At 35.9% G+C, this 26,006-nt stretch overlaps 1 protein-coding gene across 1 annotated transcript; it reads left to right on the forward strand.

The window, feature by feature from the left end:
- Positions 1 to 992: 992 nt before the first annotated feature.
- LOC136025114 (facilitated trehalose transporter Tret1-like) lies at positions 993 to 25,255 on the forward strand. The gene is made up of 5 exons (XM_065700849.1): positions 993 to 1,114; positions 5,071 to 5,203; positions 7,516 to 7,730; positions 21,186 to 21,433; positions 25,052 to 25,255. Exons 1-5 carry the CDS (start codon positions 1,079 to 1,081, stop codon positions 25,251 to 25,253), a joined length of 834 nt encoding a protein of 277 aa, XP_065556921.1. The 5' UTR covers positions 993 to 1,078; the 3' UTR covers positions 25,254 to 25,255.
- The last annotated feature ends 751 nt before the right edge of the window (positions 25,256 to 26,006 follow it).

The raw sequence follows: 26,006 nt of genomic DNA on the forward strand, positions 1-26,006 counted from the left end.
GAAAATTTTATCACAAAGAAAGTTCTTTGTCGTTATCTAATTAATGCAAGTTTTATCACCGTGTAGCCTATTCCTTTTGAAATAAAATTATTTATTGGACGATGTTTTACCAGGAACCGCTGAATGAAAACTATTTAGCTAGACTGATTGATTTGTCTCACATTTTAACAAATCCTAAAGGGAAAATAAGAATATGCTAGACCATTTTTAAAAATTAGACGGAAACTGATCTTTTTTTTAACTGAGTTAAACTGAACTGGATTTAAGAATTAGCAAAATTGGCAATTGAGATAACAAGAGTACTATTTAGCAATCAATTTTCGACACTTTCAATGGCCTCCACATGGGGCAGACAGGGAGCATGTGCCCGTAGATTTGTTTTTCAAACTAGATTAAATAAAGACATTTTAGGGGGTATTTATTTTAAGAATCAGTTGTTATTTTTTTTTTCATAGAAGCATTATTCGATTTTTTATGCAAAACAGGCTGTTCAAAATATACACAATTTTCTTCTACACAATAAAGCACCAATGACACTTTGTCCTCTAGGGATTTGAAGGAAGTAGCAATCCAGCTTTTATTTGGGAGAAATTTTGTTTGTTTTCAAAATGACTTTATTGTCAGTTTTATTTTAGTTGGTTTTGAGTTGCATTTATTTATTCTTAGTCGTTTCTGTTTGTTTTAATTTCGGCATATTGTCTGATTATTTCTGCTTATTACTACTTTTAATTTTGCTTTCTACGTTTCTTTATAAAACTTTCTTTTCGGAATTTCTTTTGTCATTCAATCCAAATTAGCGTTCGTCAGTGTAAACGTGTAGAAGCTAAAAAAAATCCTCCTTATTCCACTTTTTAATCCAACAAATATATTTAATGAATCGAATTTGTTCAAAGTCCCGTTTTTGGAATTAAGAGTAATCAATACATACTACTTTCCCATAAATTTCTTCAAACCGCTAAGGGCAAGGACAAAATCCAGGTGATCTATTGTAATATTCAGTGGCATAGCAGGTATATAAAAAGTGATTCCGAGTTCAATCCTCAGTCGGCCTAACACCGGTCAATAGGAAAGAGCAAATATGACTTGTGATTTTTTGTATAAACTTCTGCCACAGGTATGTTTATTCGATGATAAGATTGTTAATACAGCTTTGGGGATTATTTTACAGATTAACCTTAATTAAAACTGTATTCTTTTCTAGTCTCAATATCCTAGTTTGTTATTTTGTATACTCTTAACTTTGCTTTTACGAAATTCACTTTCTATGGTTAAGAAGAATTGAGCATAAAATATAGACTAGGACGGATAAGTAATTTTTGTTTCTAGGATGAGTAGATTAAAAGTGAATTACAGACTTTACTGGGACCAACCAAAAAATAATTGCACCAAATATTGGGTACCTTTTCATTGTTTCCCCAGAAACAATCATAGACCGAAAAATTAATTTGGTTATTTTTTTTTAATAAGAATAATAACAAAACAATCGCTCAGAGTCAAATTTGTTCGTTTCTTAGGTGTAACTTGATGTTTACTATATTTGTATATTAATTTTAACTTCATCTAAAAATCACAGAAAAATTGGGAAAGAGGTCATTTAATTTTTCAGTGCCGCCAATAGGGGTGGGGCGTAATTGCCATCTATATTCCCTTCTCCGCTGGGTTTAGTTTTTTTGGCCTTTTTATTGAAAAACAGCCTTTTTGGTACGTTTGTCTCCCTTCTAGGGGAGTCCCCTCCAGATTTATAAAAATGAACTTATCCCCCCCCCAAAAAAAAAAATCATAAAATTACACCACTGGGATTACTTATGTAGAATATAGATATAACTTGTTTGCAAAATGCATTGTATTATTTCTAGCTTCATTTAAATCTCACTATGAAAACAACAATAAAAGAGGAATTAGAGACAGTTTTTGGCTCTCATCTTTTTTCTTTAATTAAATTCCGGATCTTCATTAGTCCAGGTTAGGCGCATATGCTTTCCAATTCCGGCCAAAAACCTCTGAAGTATGAAAGGGAAAACATTCCTACGACAGAATGTTCTTTGCATTTTAATATTAATAATTTATTTCGTATCCGCTTTGTATAAAAAACAAGCGAAGCACAAAGAGAAAAAAACAGAAAAAAACACAAAAATAACTTTAACTATTCGATAAAAAAAAGTGCTAAATAGGCAGGTCAGTGGATAAGAAAGCCCAATAAACCTATATGTATTTAAGGGTTTATATGTATTTGGAATGTGCAATAATGTACCATTTTGATGAGTTTTCCTGTTCAAGGGGGCTTCGCGCCTGGGTCGTCAAAAATCTGTTTTGTCAGTTTCTTTATTTTCCACATAATACAATGGTTTTCACGTCTTTTAGAATTCACGCCCTAACCAAAACGTTAGGGTGCGTCCCCATCCTCATCTAAATTTTATCGTATGTAAATGATCTGAAAAATTCAAGCAATTTTTCTTGTTCCTGAATATGTTGAAATCAGAGATCAAACAGTCACATAGTAGGACCTTGTTTGGGGGGAACTTGAGGGACTTTCTACTACCATAATTAACTCACTGCAGCACGAATTTTCCTGAGGCCAAAACAGCTGCGTACGACCTTCTTCAATCCCAATCTGTTCGAAGCTTTACCCCCCCCCCCCCCTTCTTTCGAATCTTGAATTTTCTGTAAATTCTCTCTTATGACGTCTTTCCACCCCGTTTTGGTACGATCTGCCTTTTTCCCTTCCCAGGTGGGAGGAATCGTTGTCCTTCTGGTATATTAAGAGAGATATTCACCCCAGCCCTTTCTTCATATAGAGGAATAGTCGAAGAAAAGAAATTCACCCACCCTTGTCAATAGCAAGAGCAAAAAAGATTGTATATAAGAAAATAGCGAAGTTAAAATTTAAAGGAACGGAAATTACCCTAGATATGAGGGTCCCACCTCAACCACCATCCTTTATCTAAAGTTCTGTTTTTTATCTTAGTACTTCGAGAATACTACTACTACTACTAATAACTCACTGCAGCACCAAGCCGCCTGAGGCCAACACAGCTACGCACGCTCCTCCTCCAACCTAATCTATTTAAAGCCTCCCTCTTTACACCCTCCCAGGAAGTTCCCATTTCCTTTAAATCCTTATTTATGACATCCTCCCAACCCAGACAAGGACGACCTGCTTTCCGTGTAGCCCCAGACGGTTGGCCAAAAAGGACAATCTTCGGTAATCTGTCATCCTTCATCCGTAGAGCGTGGCCTAGCCATCTCAACCTTTATTTCATTATAGCCCCAGAAAGCGGGATTGAACCACACTTTTCGTACAACCTACTGTTTGAAATACGGTCAGTCAGCCGGGTACCCAGAACAATCCGTAGGCAATTTCTCTGGAAAACATCTAGTAAATTTTCATCTGCTTTTCGGAGTGTCCATGCTTCAGAGCCATATTTGACCACTGTCATCACTGTAGCTTCCAATATTCTAATCTTGGTTTGTAGGCTTATCTTTCTATTCTTCCAAACTTTTTTTAACTGTGAAAAAACACCCTGAGCTTTAGCTATTCTACTTTTAACATCTTCACTGCTCCCACCATCTTTACTAATAATACTACCAAGGTAACTGAAGCTCCCAACCTGATCAATCTTTTCGTTACCTAAGGTCACCTGTTCATCTTCACTTATTCCTAACCTTAGTGACTTAGTCTTCTTAACATTAATTTTCAAGCCTATTTTAGCACCCTGAACTCGTAAAACCTCTAAAAATTCATTCATTTTGCTCACACTTTCATCTAATATGCTTAAATCATCAGCATAATCTAAGTCCAGGAGCGTTCTTCCTCCCCATTTGATTCCATGGTCTCCAATTGCCTTTCCTGTGCTCCTTAAGACGAAGTCTATTAAAATGATCCATATAAAGGGGGATAGAACACAACCCTGCTTAACTCCTGATTTAATACAAAACCAGTTGCTAACCTCATTTCCTACCTTAACCGCAGCAGTATTATTCTCGTACATAGCGCAAATCACTTTAATGTATTTTTCTGGTATACCATATAACGATAAGACCTTTGTTAACGCTGTTCTATCAACAGAATCGAAAGCTTGCTCACAATCGATAAAACTAAGGACCAAAGGTGTTTGACAACGAAGGGACTTCTCAATTATTAACCTAAGAGTGAAAACATGGTCGACACATCCTCTACCTTTTCTAAAACCGCATTGTTCTTCCCTTAAAACTTTGTCTACAGCATGTCTCAGTCTAAAAAGTATCATATTACTCAGTAATTTGCTACCTACAGAGACCAGACTAATGCCTCGATAATTCTGATACAACTCATTTTAAACATTGATAGTTGAATGTAACTTGAACGTTACTTGAACGTAAACAGTGAGGGGCTGATGAGCACTAACCCCTCTCAATCTATCTGAATGTCGATTAAAAATACAGGAAACGAGTTTTTAAACACGATGGTAAGAGCAACGTTAAACCTTAATGACGAACATGAGTAACCCTGAATAGGAGTACGATTCTATCCTTCCAAACTCCCTATTCCTCCACACTCTTTTCGGCGATGTTTAAGGTACATTTTTAGACTTAATAATGCACCTTATAAAACAAATGAAACTATAAAATAATAACAGATAATATAAATAGATTAAAAGCTAATATGAAAAGAGGCAACACAGAAGTCCATTAATAAAAATAGTCTTTTTAATTCTTGGAACTAGTGCCTGGAGGTTGGCTACAGAAACGGTTTCTGATGGCAAAGTCCCATTTTATCCTGACACATGTATCTGAAAATAAGATTACCCATGAATGAAAACATACATATGAGTATTACCGTCTCTCAATCTTACTAATACGGCTCTATGGATTCCCCTCCCTAGAATGTCATTTGTTAAAGCCTCGCAGGATGGGGTTAACACCTTCTTGCAAATGCAGGGAATGGATTCCTTAAATCCTTGCTGTTTTGAATAAAAAGGGCATAAAGGAACTCTAAAAACTGATAAACTAATAGATTTTGCTATATTCTTTTTATTAAGCCTCTGCTATTTCTCATGACATAGGGTAAGTTTTTGTTGGTTTTTGTTACAGCTACTTGCCACAGTCTGTGTTTCTGTTGGGTCTGTTGGTCTGGGTTATGACGATGGTTGGGCCTCACCAGCTATACCGAAAATGAAGCAGGACGGAAATTTTACTGCATCAGAAGAAGAATTTCAGTGGATAGGTAAGAGTTATGAGTTTAACGCCTATATCAGAGCCTTGAACCACCTTTTCTCCGAAATAAAAATAAATTTTCTTCCAAAATAATACTTGAACGGTTTGATTAGTAGATTTTCGTGCAGAAAACTGACAGGTTATAGCTTAATTTCTTTCAAAAAACTGATTTCTTGGAAGACATAATCTTTTTCTTTACTTTTTTACGAAGCCGGGAAAACAGACTTCAGTAAGTTTCGAATGAAGCCAAAAAATGGGCCAAAATAACTAACGAAAGGGGTAAAACAGGCCTAAAAACAACTATGTTATTAAAGTCAGTATTTCCGAAACCTTTTACCGAAGGTTTCAAAGTCCTATGTGCAATAAACGAAATTAATGTTTTTTTTTTATGAGAAGGCTTCTGTTGTGGGTTTTTCTGTTTTTTGTTTGTTTGTTATTTATTTATTTTTAATTAGGGGTGATCCTTGTTGAACCAATGATCATAGAGCATCGGGAAAGGAGTCATTCCAAGGGGAAATTTTCAGTTCTAGTGCTCCTTTTCAGTAAAGAAAAAAAGAGATTGTGCCACGGGAAGGTGCTGATTTCTGCTCTTTTATGCCTTAAAACAACCACTTTGGGCCAACATAAGGTCAAAATACTATCGAGCAGACATTATGAGATATTCAAACGAAGTAGAAGTTTCAAAAATGTATTTAAATAGTTACCCCCTCGCGTTTCAGAGGCCGACCTGCCACGCGGTTCCACGATGGTCTTAAAACATACATACAGCCAATACAAGTAAATATGTATTATATAGAACCTACGTGCAGTCTTATTAAGGGTTATACAGTACAATTATTGTATACGGTTATTGTACAGTGCTACGCCAAACTTTTTTTTGGGGGGGTGGGGGAGGACACTAGTGAATGATTTTGTGTGGGAAGGAGCGTTTGAAGTTTCAAAAACTGTACCTTTTTAGGCCCAACTTTTCGTGAGAGGCTTCTTAGATCGATATGGAGGTGGAATTCACCTTCAAACTTTCTTTATTTTAAGGTGTATATTTGTACTAAAACGCGTAATAGGAATTCTGAAAGGGTGATAGATAAGAGGAGGCGTCAATCCACAAAGATAGAACAGGTAGGGGCATTTTCCAGGAGTAATATTTTTCCGATGAATCCCTGCTCCTTCCCCCCTTAGGAATTTAGATAATAAGACCTGAAAAGTAATTTCTGGAATTTCAGATCCCTTCCCGAAGAAAAATTTTGAGATATGCGTCTCTTAGGTGGTCACTGTTTCGTAAAGCAAAACTTCAGCGTTAAAAATGGGGGATCGACGAGGCGAGCGCTCCCCGTATTTATGAAAATCTTAAACGAAATATGACAAACGTAAGTAAGTTAGTTAAAATAATCTGTTTTTTTTTAAGAAAGTAAAGAGTTAGATTAAAACTTGAAGCAAAATTAATAAGTCACCAACCCCTAGGCTCCTCACCTCACTATTTACCTTTAAGTGTAAATTATGCTTTACTGAGAATTTAGGTCTTAGGAATAGTTGTGAAAAACCTTAGACACTTCGTGAACTCGGGCTAAAGACTGCCTGAAGGGAAGTAAGTAAATTTTTTGCCTGATCATTCAAATATTCTGTTTGCAAGAAATTGCTAATGCACGAATATCTAGCAAAAATTACTAGATATTCAAACGAAGTATAACTTTTAAGTAGGGCTGCAAAAACCTTCCTTACTTCCAACTTTTGGTAAGCTCTATCAGTTTTCTATGGATATGGTACGGGGCAATAAGGCTAAACATTATTACTTAACATTCGGGGCTAGTTTTTAGTCAATTGAAGGATAAATATATCTTTTAGAGATTGGCAAATTTGTGAAACTTGGAATGAGCTTCCGATTGTTTGTATTTGTTTTAAAGATTATTTAAGTCTTTGGAATAGTTGTGAAAAACCTTAGAGACTTCATGGGTTCGGGCTAAAGACCTTCTCTTTGTGCTTGCCTTAGGGGAAGTAGGCAAAACGTCAACGATATTTTTTGCCTGATCATTCAAATATTCTGTTTGCAAGAAATTGCTAATGCCCGAAACTGATTGTTGATGACAGTAGAAAAACCCAAAGCACATTTTTCGCAATAGAACGTCCTTTAAGTTACCAGAACGTACATGTACCCAACTGTGCCTCCAACCATGGCCAACCCCTTTCCATTATGTGTCTGAGCTCGTTTACGTTTTTATGTCAACATCTATGGCCCAATATCTGTGCTTCTAATCTAAAAGACGACTACTTTTTTAGTCGTTTGAATTTCTTCCACCATTATATACTGTTGATTGTTTTTGTTCTTAGCCAGTGGCACACCTCTTGGTACAACAATTGGGTCTATATTTGCTTTTCTTATTACCAACAAATTCGGTCGACAGGGTACCATTTTGAGGGTATCACCATTTTATTTCGTTGGATATCTTATGAGCGCCTACGGATTTAACTCTGCAATCGTCCTGGCAGGTAGAATTGTTATTGGATTTGGACATATATGTAATGTGATGGCTGCACAAATTTATGTAAGTTATTTCTTTTTTTTGGAAAACCTTTTAGAACATAGAGTACTGGTTCAAAAACATTCATGCGTTCAGCTATTAAAACAAAATCTTACCTGGGACAAAAATTGTCGAAAGTAAAATCGATATATTTAAGTCATTTCGGGTATTGCTTTTAATACTTTTCTTTAATCAACATAGTCCACAGAACGCCAATCTTTAATTTTAGATGTTCGTTTTGTAATCCAGATTGCTACTGGGAAACCCCTCTCTTACTTTATAATTCATCAAATTTCACCCCAAATAGTTACAGTTCAAAATAGGGATGAAAATAGGGTTATCTACCTCAAATAGTGCGGCTCCGAACAAAAAGCAAAGGATGTAAACGCTTTCAGTCAATATCTATTTGGCGTTTTTGACGGAAATAAAACGAATAGTGCGGCTCCGAAGAAAAAGCAAAGGATGTAAAAGCCAATATCTATTTGGCATTTTTGACGAAAATAAAACGGAGAAAATTCCATTTTTTTGAAATAGAGATTAGAATTGTCGTTCCAGTTTGGACGATTGGTAGAAAAAAACACAAAGACGTTATTTCTTTTTCAACATTGCTGAAAATAGAACAGTTCTATTTGGTAATTTCTAGAAAATACATATTTGAGATGAAAAGAAAATGCTTTATAGAGATCTGCTTCTACATTTTTTTCATCTCACTACAAGCTTTGCAACTAATGTATCTACATCGAAAACCTGATCATTTGAAAACTTTTGGTTGAAAAGGGAAGGTAATTTTCAATTGGTCAGTTAAAAACATTGAATTTGCAAGAATTAAAACTCCAAGAAATTTGGCTGCTCTTAAATGATGAAGTTATGCTTGATGAAGAAACGGTGGAAAATTATTAATAAAATGAGACGGTTTTTAAGCAGGTACGATGGTTGCCTTAATTGAGATACTCACTGCATAAAGCCACTCGTGGTAGATTTTTTCTCTTAGTAAGGCAGGATACTCCGTACAAAAAGGAGCAAAACTTTAATATAAAAATATTGAAATATATAAAATATTGATTAAAGTAGGATAGGTTTAGTGGTGTGTTTAGGCTTCATACGTGGGTCTTTATTTTTGCCCCGAAGAAAACAAAAACTTAACTCACTATGCTTTCGTGAAAAAAAAAGACTAGTCTGTCTATTAAAATTTTGATTTTCCAGGGAGTTTTTCAGCGTTTTGCTCTAAAAAAAAAAAAATCTGGAAAGCGGTCCTCCAAACTTTTACAGGGTGTGTACTATAGTATGTGACAATTTAATGTCGCAAAAACAATGCAACGGCTTAAAAAGTGTCGATCGATGTTAAATTGTCACAGAGTAAGCTGTGACGACCTGTTTCTAAGGGAGTGTATGTTTTCTCTCCAGGGAGTATTGGGGGCAAAATCTGAAATATCAAATAAAATATTCCGACCATTTTTTGAAAAATACTCTCACCAAAAATCTTAGGAATTTAAACCATACAGTAAATCAACTCTGAAACTTGACGAAGAAGGACTAGGCAGGCCAGTGACTGGATAAGTATGACTTAGATCAAAAAGCCAAATTATTATCCAGTCAACAGTTGTCACCAATTTTTCAACACTGAGTAGGTGCGCATGCATCCTCAAGCCGTTTATTGGGTTTGTCATTCCAAAGGCCTATAATATGCTCCGTTTTCGGCATCTATACAGACAATAAACGTAGGTTTTGTCCAAACGAAATCATAAGCCCTTCTTGGACCATAAAAAAAAGTTCAAAATCATGGCAAATGTTGAATTGCTTCCCGATGATATTTTTATTGTAAATCCCAAATATACATCAATAAATCAGGGTGAAATTTTTACTTAGAAAAACTTTGGGACTTGTATGGTATAGTCCCTGCTTAATATTCTTCTAACATATTTTTCTGACGCTCAATCTTAATAAAATATACTTAAGTATGATAAAAATGTAACACTTTAGGCTATAAATTTGGGCTATATATTTGCACATTATGGGGGTGGGGTGCGGGTAAATTATAGTGGTTCTGAATGCCTAATGTGGTAGGTAAAATAATTCTGTATATTGTGAAGTAAGAATTGTTTTCTAACTTTAATCCCATCCCACCCCCCTAGTTAGCAAATATATAGCCCAAACTATATATTTTCCATCTATTCTGTCACTTATCTTTGTCTTGTCTCATGCTAAGCTAAAGGAAACCAACAAAAAAAAAATGGTTCTATAATACGTCAATGAATAAACAACTTGAGCGGTAGGGGCCATATCATACAAGTACCCAAACTTCATCTTGAAGAGTGGGTCTGGTGGCCTTATCACTTTATTTGTCAGGGGTTCTGAATTCCCCATAAAAACATTGCTCCTAACATTAGTTTTATTTTCACCAAACAGACTGGTCATTCTTTCAGAAGCAGAAACTTCGAAGTTCACTGTCTTAAATATAAGGTTTACATATTAGTATATTTTTATTTAATTCTAATTATAGTTGGAAAGCAGTGTTGTCTATTAAATTACTCAGTGCAAATCGGAATTTTTTTCAATTTGTCTTACGCAGTGGGGATTCGTTTAGGAGCAAGGGGTAAATAGTTCTCCATCTCCTCCATCCGCAGTAAATTCCCTAGAATATAGTCCCAGGTTCGATCAAGTCTTACTCTGAATCGAAATACTAACTGCTCTAACTGTAACTGAAGATGTCTGTAAGCAAATTAGGCAAGTTTTTAAACCGGCTGATATGCTAATTTGGGCAGATCAAGTTGTAACACTAACGGATATTCTCGTGTAACAGTAGTCTAATCATTTTGATATTTATAGCGGGTTCTATTGTACTATTCCCATTAATTTTATAATCTGGGATCCAGAGTTCAAAATCCGAGAGAATAGCAACTTAAGGGGACAAACATCTGATGGAGGTTAATCACTAAATCGACTATGCTTTTTGCGAATATCTCAGGAATATAAGAGTCAAATATGTGCTTGATGGTTCCGCGCAACTAAGTTTACTGATTCCACTATTTCGCACAGAATCAGTCCACCTTTTTACTAAATAATTATGGTTTTCTCCTGCATCTAAGCAACTGAATAAAAAACAAGTTTTTTAACTCAAAATAAGAAATGACATTAAAACTTGAAACGAACAGAAATCATTCCGTATAAGGAAGAGACTGCCCCCTCCTTAACGCCTCGCTCACTACGCTTATGTGTGGGTCTTTGTCACAGTTCTACTTTAAAACAATAAGAACTTTAGTATAAAGAGCGAAGAGTTGAGGAGGGGAGAGCCTCTTTTATATATAGAATACTTTTTGTTCATTTTAAATTTTAAAGTCGCTCCTTAATTTAAGTTTTAAAAAATTATTAGATTTCTGAACATTTTTCAACTAATGCAGGTTCAAATTTGGCTCGCCGTACATGAAAATTAAAACAAAATTTGCAGATTAAGTTTGCCAGATTTATTCCGTATATGAAGGGTTGCCAGTAGTGACAGCCCTCTCCTTTTAAGCACGTCCACCGGGGGTAAACCTGAAGTTGCTACCTCCTCAAGACGTTATTACGCGCACCTGGGTCTCAAGCAATACTATTACGCACCTGTAACGGTATAGTACAAGTGTACGTTAGGTCGAGGGGAATATTTTCTAAACGATACATATGTTAAATCCATAAAAACCTGTGAGGGCCAAAGCTTGTTTACTTCAGAGTTTCTTTGGGGGTTACGTAATAGGCTTTGACAAACACCAAAAAAAGAAGAAAAATAGGGATTTTTTTAAGACAGTGTGCAACAAATTAGAATGAATATTTCAGCCCTATGTCCAAGGGCCGTCCTCAGGAATACAAATAAGAAAAAAAACGTAGGAGAGGATAAAATCAATAGAACTAAAATGAACAATTTTTCAAAACAGTCCCAGCATCCTTACCTCAGCGAAGTTCAACCAGGATTAAAAAATAAATTGTTATGAAACGAGGCAATTCAATGAAATGAAAATAAATGATTTAAAAACAGGTTTTTAATGCCAGCCTAGCTTTTTTCGCTGCTGATCTTATAGGTCTATTTGTGACAGGTTCTGTGTTAATATCTATTGATTTTTTCAAATATTCTATAAGGTCATTTTTAATTAAATTTATGTATAAAGCATTCGGTGAATATTCTCCTAAATCCCTATTTAAGGAGATATTATTATTAGTCTTAAGTCTATTTCAATTGCTTCTCGAACTACTTGCTTTATGCCTAGATCACTGCTAATAATGGCGGATTCTTCAAAAAGTACTTTGTGGTTAGTATTTTCGAAAACATGGCTACTTAAAGCAGAATCAAAAGAAACAGAAGTAATATTATTAGAATTCAGAGCTTTGGTGAAATCATCTTTATGTTGTTGTTGGCGTTTCTCGAAATTCTGGTGGGTTCTCCCTACGTAGAATTTGCCACAGTCACATGGTATTTGATAGACACCTCTTTGGCGAGTAACTGGAGTCTTATCTTTACCAGAATTTAGGAGATTTATGATTTTCAAATTATTGGTAAATACAAAATAAAGATTATTTTGTGTGCATACTTTTTTAAGTATGCTGCACATAAATATTCGCCAGTAAACCGGAAAGAGGCACACCCATGGGTAAGCCATTTATTTGTTGGTAGAAAGAATTACGGAATTGGAAATACATTGAATACTTGTTACAAAGTTTTACCAAGGTCATTAAAACATCGCAATCTAATCCTGTTGCTGAAACTTCTATTAAATCATAATTTTCATTTATTTTATTTTCTAATAATCTCTCGGATTCAGCTACATTAATGCAAATTCTATGTAGGGAGAACCCACCAGAATTTCAAGAAACGCCTACAACAACATAAAGAGGATATCACCAAAGCTCTGAATGCTAATAATATTACTTCTATTTCTTTTGATTCTGCTTCAAGTAGCCATGTTTTCGAAAATCCTGGCCACAAAATACTTTTTTAAGAATCCGCCATTATTAGCAATGATTTAGGCATGAAGCAAGTAGTTCGAGAAGCAATTGAAATCAGACTTAAGATTAATAATAATATTTCCTTGAATACGGATTTAGAAGAAAATTCATTGAATGCTTTATACACAAATTTAATTAAAAATGACCTTACAAAATATTTTAAAAAACCAATAGATATTAACACAGAACCTGTCACAAATAAACCTATAAGATCAGCAGCGAAAAAAGCTAGGCTGGCATTAAAAACCTGTTTTTAAATCATTTTCTTTCATTTCATTGAATTGCCTCGTTTCATGACAATTAATTTTTCAGTCCTGGTTGAACTTTGCTGTGGTAAGGATGCTGGGACTGTTTTAAAAAATTGTTCATTTTATTTTTATTGATTTTATCCTCTCGTAAGTTGTTTTTTTTTATTTGTATTGCTGAGGACGGCCCTTGGACATATGGCTGAAATATTCATTCTAATTTGTTTCTCTCTGTCTTAAAAATTCCCTATTGTTCTTCCTGTTTTTTGTGTTTGTGATGGAAAGGCAGTGTGGTCTTTGTCGTTATTCAATAGGCTTTGAGTGTTACCTAATAGACAATAATTGTCTTAAGACCCTTGAGGGCCAGGAAATAACATTCGCGGCCAGCTAGTCGTGAATTTCCAACACGCCGGACCCTAACGATTGGTTCCACCAGGCTGTCTTGCACCCAATTCAACCACAGCTCTAGCATCCAATTTCAATGGAGGTCCTAGCATCCAATTCCAACGAGAGAACCCTAGCTTCCAATTTCACCCTTCCCCTAACCTAAACACTGGGGGGCCCTAGCATCCAATTCCACTGGGTCCGCTAGCATCCAATTTCACCGAGCACTGAACCACACGACCGAAAAACCAAGCATCCAATTCCACCTGGGCCGCTAGCATCCAATTCCAACTGTGAGCCTTAACGGTCAATTCCAACGGGGGGAGGGGGGGGGTCCTAGCAACCAATTGCACCGGGAAGAGCTTAACAGTGAATTCCAACATGGCACCTCTAGTAGCCGATTTCAGCGAGGGCCCTAGAAAGCAATTTCACCGACAAGAGGTTTTTCCAGACGTTTCAAAATCTCATTGGCTGTGATGTAATAGGGGGATGTTTACTTATGTTAAAGATGGCGCATTCTAACGTGACTTGTTTCTTCAGTGGCCCATAGGGAATCCCGTGTGTAACTGAGAAGAGAATCCACGTACGATGTTACATAATGACGGTGCACACATGGGCGTTACATAATGCTCTAAGAGACTTATCTTCAGGATTTCATTTTTATTCAGGATATCATTTTCTTTCAGTGTGTTTTTTCTTTTTGAAATTTCATTTTCTTTCACGACATTTTTCTCAGGGAGTCTTAATAATCAAAAGATTTTTGTCCACATTTGGATTCGAAAGAGATCTCCATTCAACGGAATTGAGCACTAGTCATCTGTACTATGAAAGCCCTTGTAGTATTATTATTCAGGTAATGTTTTCTACGCGACAACCTATTCAACGCACGAGGGAGTCCTTTGTCTGCTTACCAGATTAAATGGATCCAATGCTTCCAGCCCTTTCCATATGAGAGCACAAGCATCTTAATGCTATTGGTTTTGCTCTATTAGATGCAAGTGACCTAGACAGGTTAAGTTAGATATTGAATCAGATTGAGGTTACTTAGCATTGGCTTTGGATATTTCATTGCGTAAATGATTACGTGTTGAGGTTTTATCTTGGAACAAGAAATCTAAAGAACAAACTCTCGTACATACAAATTTTACTGAAAAAAAATTACAATCATTATTAAAACACAGAATAAGCAATTAAAACTCAACAAACTAAAGAACAAAACCTGGAAAAAGCTTATAGAGGATAAAATATAGGCAAGAAGAACCATGAATTAAAGGAAGGCGGGAACTTCTAGAAACCAATTACAGGAGGAAGAGTGGAGGGTTGCTACTAGAGGGAAATTTAAGTCGTATTAAAAGGTATTTATTAAAGGTCTTAATGAAAAGGCATCGTTTCTTTTGCTCTATAGGGTACTACTGCCTGTTACATTCAATTAATTTAAATCTTGATACCATCAAAATCACGTTTAAAAAAATGAAAAATGCAGACGAAGAAAAAAAGACAGATTTTCGTATTTGGTTATTTTTGAGAGGTTTTAAAGAAAATGCCTTGTTTCTGTTGCTCTATTGGGTGCGCCTGCCTGTTTCATTCCATTAATTTAAATCTTGATCCTAGCAAAATCACATTTAGAAAAATTAAACATGGAAACGAACAACAAAAGAGTCAAATTTTTGCGTTCGGATATTTCAAAGAGGTTTTAATGAAAATGCCAAGTTTCTTTGAGCCAAGACTATGCATATTCACGCCACCATGACAATATAAGGCTAGTCCACCCTAGAAAGCAATTCCAGAGGGGGAGGGTTGTTATTAGAGGTAAATTCCAGCCCTATGAAGAAGTATTTCTGAGAGGTCTTAATGATAGTGCCTCGTTTCTGTTGCTCTATTACATGCATCTGCCTGTTCCATTCCATTGATTTAAATCTTGATACTAGCAAAAATCATATCAAAAAAATTGAAAATGCAACCGAAGAAAAAGAGAGACATTTTTGCGTTTGGTTATTTCTGAGAGATTTTAATGAAAATGCTACATTTCTTTCAAGCCAAGACTATGCATATTTTGTGTCACCGTGACAGCATGTGACTAACTCACCCTAGAAAGAATTTCCAGAGGGTTGGTGTTATTCGATTAAAATTTAAGCCATATTAAGAGGCGTTTCTGAGAAATCTTAGTGAAAATGCCTCGTTTCTTAGACTGAGTGTTAGATTTCAGTCCCCCTCCGCCGGCAAAATTGCTTTGACGCTTTCCACCTCATTGTCATACATTGGATGGCCCACTGCACCCTCTGGCAACCTACAGCATTCCAAAGGCATTTATTACGCATTTTAATGCAAAAATATCTGTTTACACAACAGTCACTCCTTTAAACTTAGTGAAAAACCTCAGTAGGGATATACATGGAGCAGGATTTTATCTATGAACTAACATTATTCAAAACTTTTTTTCTATTTTTTCTTCTTTTGTTAAATTTGAGTTAGGAGAGGACTAAGAATTTAGTTTTATTAATAGTACTAGAGTCTGAGATAGGCTATTAAGTTATTGTTTTATTTTACCAAAGTCAGGGAGAGATGAGCTGTATTTTCTTCCAGAAACCACACAGACATACACACACACACATATATATACACACATAAACACACATATACACACATTTACATACACACACATACACTCATAGACACACACACCCATTTACGCTCAAAGAAATCACATTGTTTTTAAAGCTGTTAAAACAGGTTTTGAACACAGGTGTGGGTGTTTATGCTTGTGTGTGTCTGTGTCTATGTTTATCTCTGTCACAAGCAAATTTCCCATCTATTCTGTCACTTGCATCTGTCTTGTCTCGTGCAAAGCTGAAAGAAACTAATGAAGAAACTGGTTTGTCCTCGAATTTTACACAGAGTAAACTTCAGTGAGTGGTGTATAATACCCAAGTAGCAAAATTATTTTCCCCTAGGTAAATAAAAAAACAAAACTCAAATTTGGAAAGCCTTATTTTCCAGGGGGAGGGGTATCTCCCGCGGGGGGACATTATTCACTGAGGGATGTTTTCCTGGCGGGGTTGTATTTTCCACGGGGAGTATTTTCAGGTGGGGGTATTTTCCTGGGGTAATCTCTTTGGTTTTTTTGTGGAGTTATTTTCGTGGGGGGGGGGGTGTTTTCAGTTGTAACCACCGAGGGAATAACGTCGGTCACCATTTTAAGCAAGGGCCTATTTATCACTTCGTTGATAATAATGTAAAATTATTAAATAAGGTATTTTATGCTGTAGATTTTTCACTAATTTTTATAATTAAAATAAATTTTCCAAATGTGTTTTCAGCACTAAAAAGCTTTTATCACACAATCGCTTTTAAATAATATAGCTAGTTTTTTTTTGGCAAACTGTAGATACCAGCAAAAATTTTAATTGATCTTGTTCTGAGCTGATGTGGATGGAAAAAAATAATTGGCTTTGGTCTCAACTGCTGATAATGTTGTAAATGAATTTTTGAAATATGGCGGTTGCAAATTTAGAGGGAAATTACTGAAGATTACGAGCATGATTTTTGAAAAAAAAGGAAGCACCGAATGATTTTAGGAAAGCTTCTATTAAACCCCTTTATAAGAAAGGTGATAAGAGTGAGTGTGGTAAATATAAAGACATTAGCTTTATATCAGTAAAAGGCAAATTACTTAGTATGATGATGCTTTTAGACTTCAGATGTTGTAGACAAAGTTTTAAGAGAAGACAGTGTGGTTTTAGTAAGAGGAGAGGATGTGTCGACCTAATTTTCACTGCAAGTAAGGAGCGTCATTAAAACTTAAAGCGTACAGAAATTATTCCATATATGAGAGGGGTTGTCCCCTTCTCGACGCCTCGCTCTTTACACTAAAGTTTGACTTTTCTTACAACTCTAATTTTTTAAAAAATAAAAAACTTTAGCGTAAAGAGCGAGGTATTGCGGAGGGGACAAATCCTTTCATATACGGAATAATTTCTGTACGTTTTAAGTTTTAATGTCTCTCCTTACTTGCAGTTAAAAAAAACTTGTTTTTTTTATTTAATTTCTGAACTTTTTTGAATTAATGCATGTTTTGATTTTGGCTCACCGCACATGAATAATCAAAACGAAATTTGTATATTGGTTTTCTTTGCTAAATGGCTTTCTAATGGTTTTGATCGGATGATTTTGCTAAAAAAAAAGGTTAGGGGAGGAGGCCTAGTTGCCCTCAAATTTTCGGTTACTTAAAAATGCAACTAGGTTTTTTTTTGTACGAACGTCTTTGTTAGTAATAAACATACGTACCTTACGAATTAACTTACGTAACGAACTTCTATAATTTAGTATTTTTATTGTGTATATGGGGGGTTTGCCCCCTCGTCAATACCTTGCTCTTTACACTAAAGCTTGAATTTTATCCGAAATCTTTAAGAATGAACCTTGAATCACAAAGGCCGTAGAATAAATAGTTGTAATTACTAAAAATACTTTAGCGTAAAGAGCAAGGTATTATGAAGGAGAAAACCTTTTTATACTTAATATTTTATGTTCGTTTTAAGTTTTAATGCTACCCACTACTTCCAGGTGAATTTTTTTTTATTTATTTTCTCATTATTTCTTTTTAAATAATGCTAGAAAATCCTGGGCTCCCATCATGGAAGTTTTCTTCCCTTATGATAAATTCCTCCACGGAAAGATCCTCCCACGTAACCCCCTCAACCGACCCACTCCCACCCCAACGAGAAAAAGTCCCCCTAAAAACGGCTGTACACTTCATAATAACCATTACTATATGTAAACAATGGTCAAAGCTTGTAACTTGCAGCCCATCCCCCGGGGACTGTGGGGGATTAAGTCGTCCCCAAAGACATAGTTGTCAGGTTTTCGACAAAGCTGAACAGAACGGCTATCTCAAAATTTTGGTCCAGTCACTTTGGGGGGGGGGAATGTGCAGAAGAGGTGGCCTAGGTGCCCTCCAATTTTTGGTCACTTTAAAAGAGCACTAGAACTTTTAATTCCGTTAGAATGAGCCCTCTCGCAACATTCTAGGACGACTGGGTCGATACGATCATCCCTGGGGGAAAAAAAACAAATAAACACGCATCCGTCATCTGTCTTCTGGCAAAAAATACAAAATTCCACATTTTTGTAGATAGGAGCTTGAAACTTCTATTGTAGGGTTCTCTGATACGCTAAATCTGATGGTGGGGTTATCGTTAAGATTATATGACTTTTAGGGGGCTTTCTGCCTATTTTCTAAAATAAGGCAAACTTTCTCAGGCTTGTAACTTTTGATGGGTAAGACTAAACTTGATGAAACTTATATATTTAAAATCAGCATTAAAAAGCTTTTCTTTTGATGTAATTATTGGTATCAAAATTCCTTTTTTTTAGAGTTTCGGTTACTATTGAGCTGGATCACTCCTTACAACAGTTCGTTACCACGAGCTGTTTGGTAATTGAATAGTGCCTGAAGGATGAGACCCCTTTAGTCCTAAGTTTTATAGATTGTGAACAAGTGTTTGATTGATATTATGTGCGAAAACAATATTGCTGCAGTTAAGTTAGGAAATGACGTTAGTAGCCGGTTTCTTATTAAATCAGGAGTTAAGCAGGGTTGCATTTTATCCCCATCTAAATGGATTACTTTGACGGACTCTGTTGTAAGAAACACGGCAAAGGCTATGGGAGAGCATGGAATCAAACGAGAAGTTAAAACTCTCCTGGCAATATATTATACAAGATGATTGAGTGTCCTAGATAAACATGTGAGCCACGTGAATGTTTGTTTGAGCTTTTGAGAGCTGAGACTTGTTAACGAGAAGATTGATCATGTGGGTAGCTTTACTTACCTGCGTAGAATTATTAGTAAAGATGTTGGAATCAATGAAGATGTATAAAATAGAATAGCCAAGACCCAACATTTTTTCTCACAGCTGAAAAAATGTGGAAAAATATGAGGACAAGTCTGCAAACACAGTTAGAATATTGGAAGGTACAGTGATGACAGTGGTCAAGTATGGATCTGAAGCTTGGGCACTTTGGAAGACGGAGGAGGATTTCTTTGTTGTTTTCTAGAGGAACCGCCCATGGGTAGTTTTAGATACCTGTTTACTACCACTACTGCTAACAACTCTGTTCAGGACCAAGCTGCCTCAGGTCAACGCAATTACGCAGGCTCCACCTCTATCCAAATCAATTCAAACCCCTTTTTTTTATACCTTCCCAAAAAGGTTCCAGTTTCCCTTAAATCATTCCTTGTGACATCTTCCCACCCGATTCGGAGATGACCTGCTTTTTTGGACCCTAAATGGTCGGCTGACAAGGAGGATATTAGGAAAATCTGTCATCCCTCATCCGCAGAACGCGTCCTAGTCATTTCTACTTTAAACTTTATTTCTATATTTCAACTTTTCTCTCATTTTAGCCCTAGAAAACGGAATTGAACCACTTTTTTCGTACAGCCCACTGTTGGAAATGCGGTTAGTTAGACGGGCACCCAAATGAAAGAAAACCCCTAACAAATCGCCCTCCATCTTTAGGATTACCCATGCTTAAACCACGCTTAGCCTCTGTCATCCTAGCTTCCAATATTATAATTTTGGTTCGTAGACTAATCTTCCTATTCTTCCAAACTTTGTTAAATTTGAAAAAAAACCTTGCCTTTGGCTATTCTACTTTTAAGATCTTCATTGCACCCTCTGTCATTTACTAACGATATTACCTAAGTAAGTGAAGCTGTAGACCGGTCTTCTTGCTATAAACATTACCTCTTCACATTCACTTATTTCTAAGTCAGCGAATTAGGCTTCTTAATATTAGACTTCAAACCTATTCTTGCACCCTGGCCTCTCAAAACCTCCAAAAATCTATTCATTTTACTCACATTTTCATCTAAGGCACTCAATTTTTCAGCATAATCTAAGTCTAGCAGATTTTACGTAACCTAAGTACTAGGAGAGTTGAAGAATAGCAGTATGGGAGTTTGAGTAAAAAGACACTCTTCCCCTGCGGAGCTTTAAAAACTTATGAACATCTTTTCAACTACATTACCCCTTTAAAGGTCAAATAGCAGACTGGGCACTACATCCTCAAACAAAAAGGAACCTATGCAGGGCCTGTTTGACCTATCCATCGTGAACGTCATGGTTTATGCTACATTTTCCTACATCTAGTTGCGGAAACTTAAAACAAAAGGCCAAATACATACCTTGGGTAGGCTCTGCACCCCGCATCCTAATTGCTCATATTAGCCATGAATGTCTTCCCTGTTTCTCTGTAATTGGCTTATTAGATATTTTAGTGATTTTTTAGTATTTTGAAACTCCTTCGCACTCCTTGGAACTCCTTTCTTCTTCCTTAGAAGAAATATGGGACGAATGTGCCTGACACTTATTATATTTGAGAGTTTTCATAGTTAGTGACAGTTAGAACACGGTTCCTTAGAATTGAAGTGTTCCTAAGGGAATTCACATTACCTAAACGTACTTTGTGTAGTATAATTCAGACAGCAGCAGCACCAACATCAGTTCTAGCTGCAGCAGTAACAAAGCTTTCCTGGTCTTAGCTTCCTTTGGTAGTCGGCTTTTGCCCATAAGCTATTTAATTTTGTTAGCTTAAAAAAAAAATATTTTCTTGTTTTTTTTTCCTAGGTAATGTAACAGTAATTAGAATCATATTGCGTTTCTTAAATTGATTGCTTTAAGTGCAGTACAGGCCCGACTAAAAGTTTGACCATGATGACAAACGGGGGCAAGGAAGACCTCTCCTCTGTATTTTGCGTGCATAATTTTTATAGATTATCATAATCTATTTTCTCTTACGTAATTTTTTCAGCAAAAGTGGAAGTTCAATTTTAGCTATTGGTTGAATACTGTTTCACGAGACCATTTTACAGGCTAGTGAAATATCTTCGCCAGAACTAAGGGGAATACTTGCTACAATTCCTTCAATTTTCAATCTCAGCGGAGTTTTGCTCTCGTACGTGATGGGATCGTTTATGGGCTGGAGAGATATGACTCTTGTTGGACTTGCATTTCCTATCGCATATCTATTCATGTGGTTCCAGCCAGAATCACCTGTATGGCTACTCCAGAATGGACACAATACGAAGGCTCAAGAGTCCCTACAGCGGCTTCGCGGAAGGTAAGTTTATAGCAAAGTCTGTCTTAAATTCAATTTTTGCCAGTAGATAGGTGAAATCTTTAGAACAGGGGAACATGAAACTTTTTATGTGCCAAAGGAGAAAATAGTCATTATAGATATTTTTGATTTATATACATTTTATTAATATTTATTTCACAAAATGTGTAAATTGTAAATGACATGCGCACGCATTAGCACAAGGGTGCCTACAGACAAGATGTTTCTTTTCCATTATATGAGAAAGAGGCTCAATTGAACCCTTGACCGTCTCTCTAAGCCTAGAGTCACATTTCACAAAGCTCTATTCGTTAAAATGAAAATGAGTGCTATAATGAAATGATTCTGACCCATATCATTTCAGTCGTTTACTTCGAGGCTAACGATGGACAAGCTCTCATTAGTTTATGCACGACAAAAACAAAAATACATTACAATAATCATGTGATCTTTTAAAGTGTTTTGATGGTATGATTTATATGAATGATGCGTTTTGGAGACCTAAATCACTTGATTAATGGGAAAATTGTCTGTATATAGTGCCACTTAGATTATAGTAAATAAAAAGGGCAGTTTCTTCGTCTCAATGACTTCACTAATCGATTCTGTAGGAGAATAGCCAAGGACGTACTTTGATGGTAAAACCGTAAGGAAAAAGTATTGTAAAGAATGGTTTATGAAATGATAAATTGTCTTTTGTTTGTCGGTTGGGATAAATTTTAGGTTATGTAAAATGCGCCATTTAATTTTGAATAGGATTTATAGTATCCTTGAATTTTATAGAATATAAAAATATATAGTATTATAGTAAAATATTGTATTTATATAGTATATATTGAATTTTATAGGACACAGGAAAACCTGACAAATAAAATTTTAAGTGGCATTGCTTCTTAAAATGATGCAATGCAGTGCCATTCTTGAAATGCCTCCACTCTTTGAAGATAATGTTGTTCATTGAGAGTCGATCGAGTAGTGCTGACTTTCTAAAGGGCTATGGTCCCCTGTGTATTATCATTTTTTTTTCTAGCCACTTGGTTTGGAACGGATGGCTGTAGAAACGTAGTAGGGACTCATTCCATCGGAAATTGAAAATTCCAGTGCCCTTTAATCGGGCACATATATGGCCAACAAGACCCCTACCATGCCCTTTTTCCCCTGGCCACCCCTTTAGCTTCCATTAGCGTTGGGCGAAAATTTTGAAATAAATATTTAACTTATAGTATTTAACCCCCTTCAGCCACTAACATTTTAGGAAAAAGGTACACACATGCACCTTGTTTGAACTAGAAACATGCAAGGGTTCTAAGTGCAGGTAATGTAATCTAAGTGTAATCTAAGTGCAATAATGAGGCAAGTCTAAGATGCAGACAATCTTTGTCTAAAAACAAATCAAGTCGAAGCTGTGGAATTTTGGATACGTGGTGCGAACACAACTGAAAGCTTCACTTACAGACGCAAGTTGAGTCCAAGTTGTGGGTTGACGGCGGTACCAAAACGAGCTAAGCCCTGACTCGGTACAAAATAAAATGAGTCCCAACTTTGCGCAAAAGCGATCTAAGTCCGAGTTGCAGAGACTCGATACAAAACAGGTAAGCCTTGATTCAAGGAAAAAATTAGCAACATCCTGACTTTGTGTAAAAAAAACCAACCAAGTCTATAATCGGTGCAGAATCAAGCCAAGTCCCGCCTTGGTGCAAAAAGACTCAAATAAAAAGGAGTTTGGAGATAAGATGTACACACTGTTTGCCAAAATGGGGAAAAAAAGGAGCTTATGCTCTGTTGACTATAAGGGACTGGATACGAGTTGAATGTGCTGTTAACAAAGAAGGTCGGTGATCAAGGTTTACCAAATCACAGTTTACCAAAGGTGCTCAGAGAGTCACTGTTGACCGAAAGAGGCTAAAGATGAAGTGCACGCACTACTAACCGAAGGTTTCAGATACAAATCTTAACTACTGTTTGGTAAAGAGGATTGGAGACGAACCGTTCGCATTTTTTAACAAATGTGGCTCCGAGACTGAGCGTACGCAGTGCCGTCTAAAAGTATTTGAAGATGGATAACCCCAGACCAAAGGGCACTGAGCATGCGCACTGTTCATCAAAGGGAGTCGGAGACAGAGCTTCCTTACTGGTGACCCTTGAGGGTCAGTCACAAATCGTACGTATAACTGACTAAAGGAGTCGAAGACAGGTTGTGCTTACCTTTGACCATAGTGGTTGAGTGTCACAACACAAGTCTATAAAACTAGCGAAATAAACTAACTAGTGATATTTCCCCATATTTATAAGATTGTTCAACTCTGGGGCTTTATTTGTACCCCCTCACCTACCAAAAATCATACTGAAGGCATAGTCCAAACATATTTCTTACAGCGAAGGAAGGTTGAGAAAGTATACTCCACTCACCAAGGTCACCTCTCTAGTGATTTTTATATTGCCTAAGACAAAAACACTAAATCCGCGCATGAGTCACTAGATTATTGACGAAAATTACTAAATCAGCCTAAGAATTACTATAATCTAGTGATTTTTTCACCGGTGGTAACTTTGCCGCTAACTCTTGGTTTTAATTTGAGGAACCTTTCATGTAAAGTTTAGAAATTTGGGCCTAAAATTGTACTTTTGGGGGCTTCAGGCATCCTGTCGCAACAGCTCCTCCTCGCTAACAGCTGGTACATACTTATTAGTATTTCTTCATAAATGGTTTAAAATGACTGTTCTGTTTTGTCTGTTTTATCCTTAAGGACACATATGTGGCCACGTGGCAACGTGGCTCCTGAAACTACGAGACTGTTCAAATATATTTTAGATAGTTTTGGTCCAATTGGCTCTCTTATAATTTTCAATTGCTACATTTTATTACGAAATGGCAGAAATTGGCAATTTTATTTGGCGAAATCTCTTTCGTTACTTAAAACAGCTCTAGGACTTCAATTTTATGTTCAAACAATTCTCTGTCTATAAGTTCTTTCTAAAGGACCTTTCATGAGTTCATTTTGATTAAGAGACCCTTCTTTGTGGTAATTGATGACTTTATGAAGCTTTTTGTGTTTTCTTTCTACCAGTTTCCCGGATCTCCTCTACATGGATCAAGCTTAACTTAACTTGCTCAACTGCATATTTTCAAAGGTCATGATTTTAGCGTAAATAACCTGATATTTTGACATTTGAATATAATGTACAAAATAGATTTCCAATTTAAAAAAAGAATATTTTCTCTAAGTAGAAAGTTAATTCAGCACCTTCAGTCTATAATTAGTTTTTTCACGTCCAGAAAACGCTGAAGATTTTTGAAAGCTTTAGCTTTTTTCAGGTTATAATTTAGTTTTTCCGTATGAGTAGTAAAATGGTTCAACCCTCCTTAATCACCTAGATGGCTGAGCTAAAGATGATTATAAGGAGAAGTTAGAGCCAGTCGTATCTCATTATGACTAAAACTATGATCTTATGTCGTTGTTTGTTGTTGTGTTGTATAACAAAATGCTAACGCTTACTGTTGTTGCTTTTAAGAAATAAATAAATTGTCAGGCCATGGCAACCCTGATTTAAAATTATTTTCATAGCCCTCACTTCTCTTGGGCAGTAGTTCATGCCTTTGATCATCCCAATTTTTTTTAGGAAAATTGAGATTTCTGACGAATACTTGAGAATCAAGGAAAACTGTGATAAAGAAGCTGAAAAGCCTAAATTTCATATCAGAGAAATTTTTAAGAAGCTTTTCTACAAACCTGTTCTACTGTGCATCTTTATGATGTTCTTCCAAATGTTTGGAGGCTATGGCCCAATCATTTTCCACTCAGTAAGTTCTTTTAAGGCTTGAAATCCTGGACAGGCACAAAGAAGAAAATTATTTGAAAGTTATCAAAAAATCCCAAAGTAATCGTAATAACTACAGGAGCTTTGTAAAATCCGGCACCATAGATCACCCCTGTCACAAAAAGAGCCGAATTTCCTGTCTTGACTAGATTGTAACGTTTAGGTACACCACATTCTTAGAAAAAACACAGACATTTCTTTTTTGGCTGGGTATTGATAAACAATATACAATAAACAGCATTTTATACACAGTATAAACAGTATATAAACAGTATTCATTATATACAGGACAAGGACCCCGGTATACTTTTTTTTTAGGGGAGGGTAGACGCTAAAATAGCGTTGGTGGTTGACAAAGTGATAGGGAATATATTTCGTGATATTTTTCGTAGGAATAAGTTTGTTTTTAAATACTTTTAAAATCTCAAATAAAAGAGCAATTGATTTGCGTGCAAAATGAAACAAAATACAGTAAATTTTAAACGACAAGGATTCCTGGTAAAGGGATCAATTTTTTTAATCAATAAAATCTTTCATTATTTTGCGTTTAATCTTAAAACAAAATCAAAGTCAATCCAAATTACAGAAAGATTTATTTCTTTAATAGATTATAACAGACGTAGATTTGTCTTTATGCAATTTTCTACGCCTTAGAATAGTGTACAGAAGTAGAAAAGGTACTCAAAAATTATCCTGCCTGCATAAATACCACGTTTTGGTTTTATAAAAAACATGTAAAAAGTATCTTCTTCATAAC

Source organism: Artemia franciscana, chromosome 3, assembly GCF_032884065.1.
Source record: "Artemia franciscana chromosome 3, ASM3288406v1, whole genome shotgun sequence".
Classification (NCBI taxonomy): Eukaryota; Metazoa; Arthropoda; class Branchiopoda; order Anostraca; family Artemiidae; genus Artemia; species Artemia franciscana.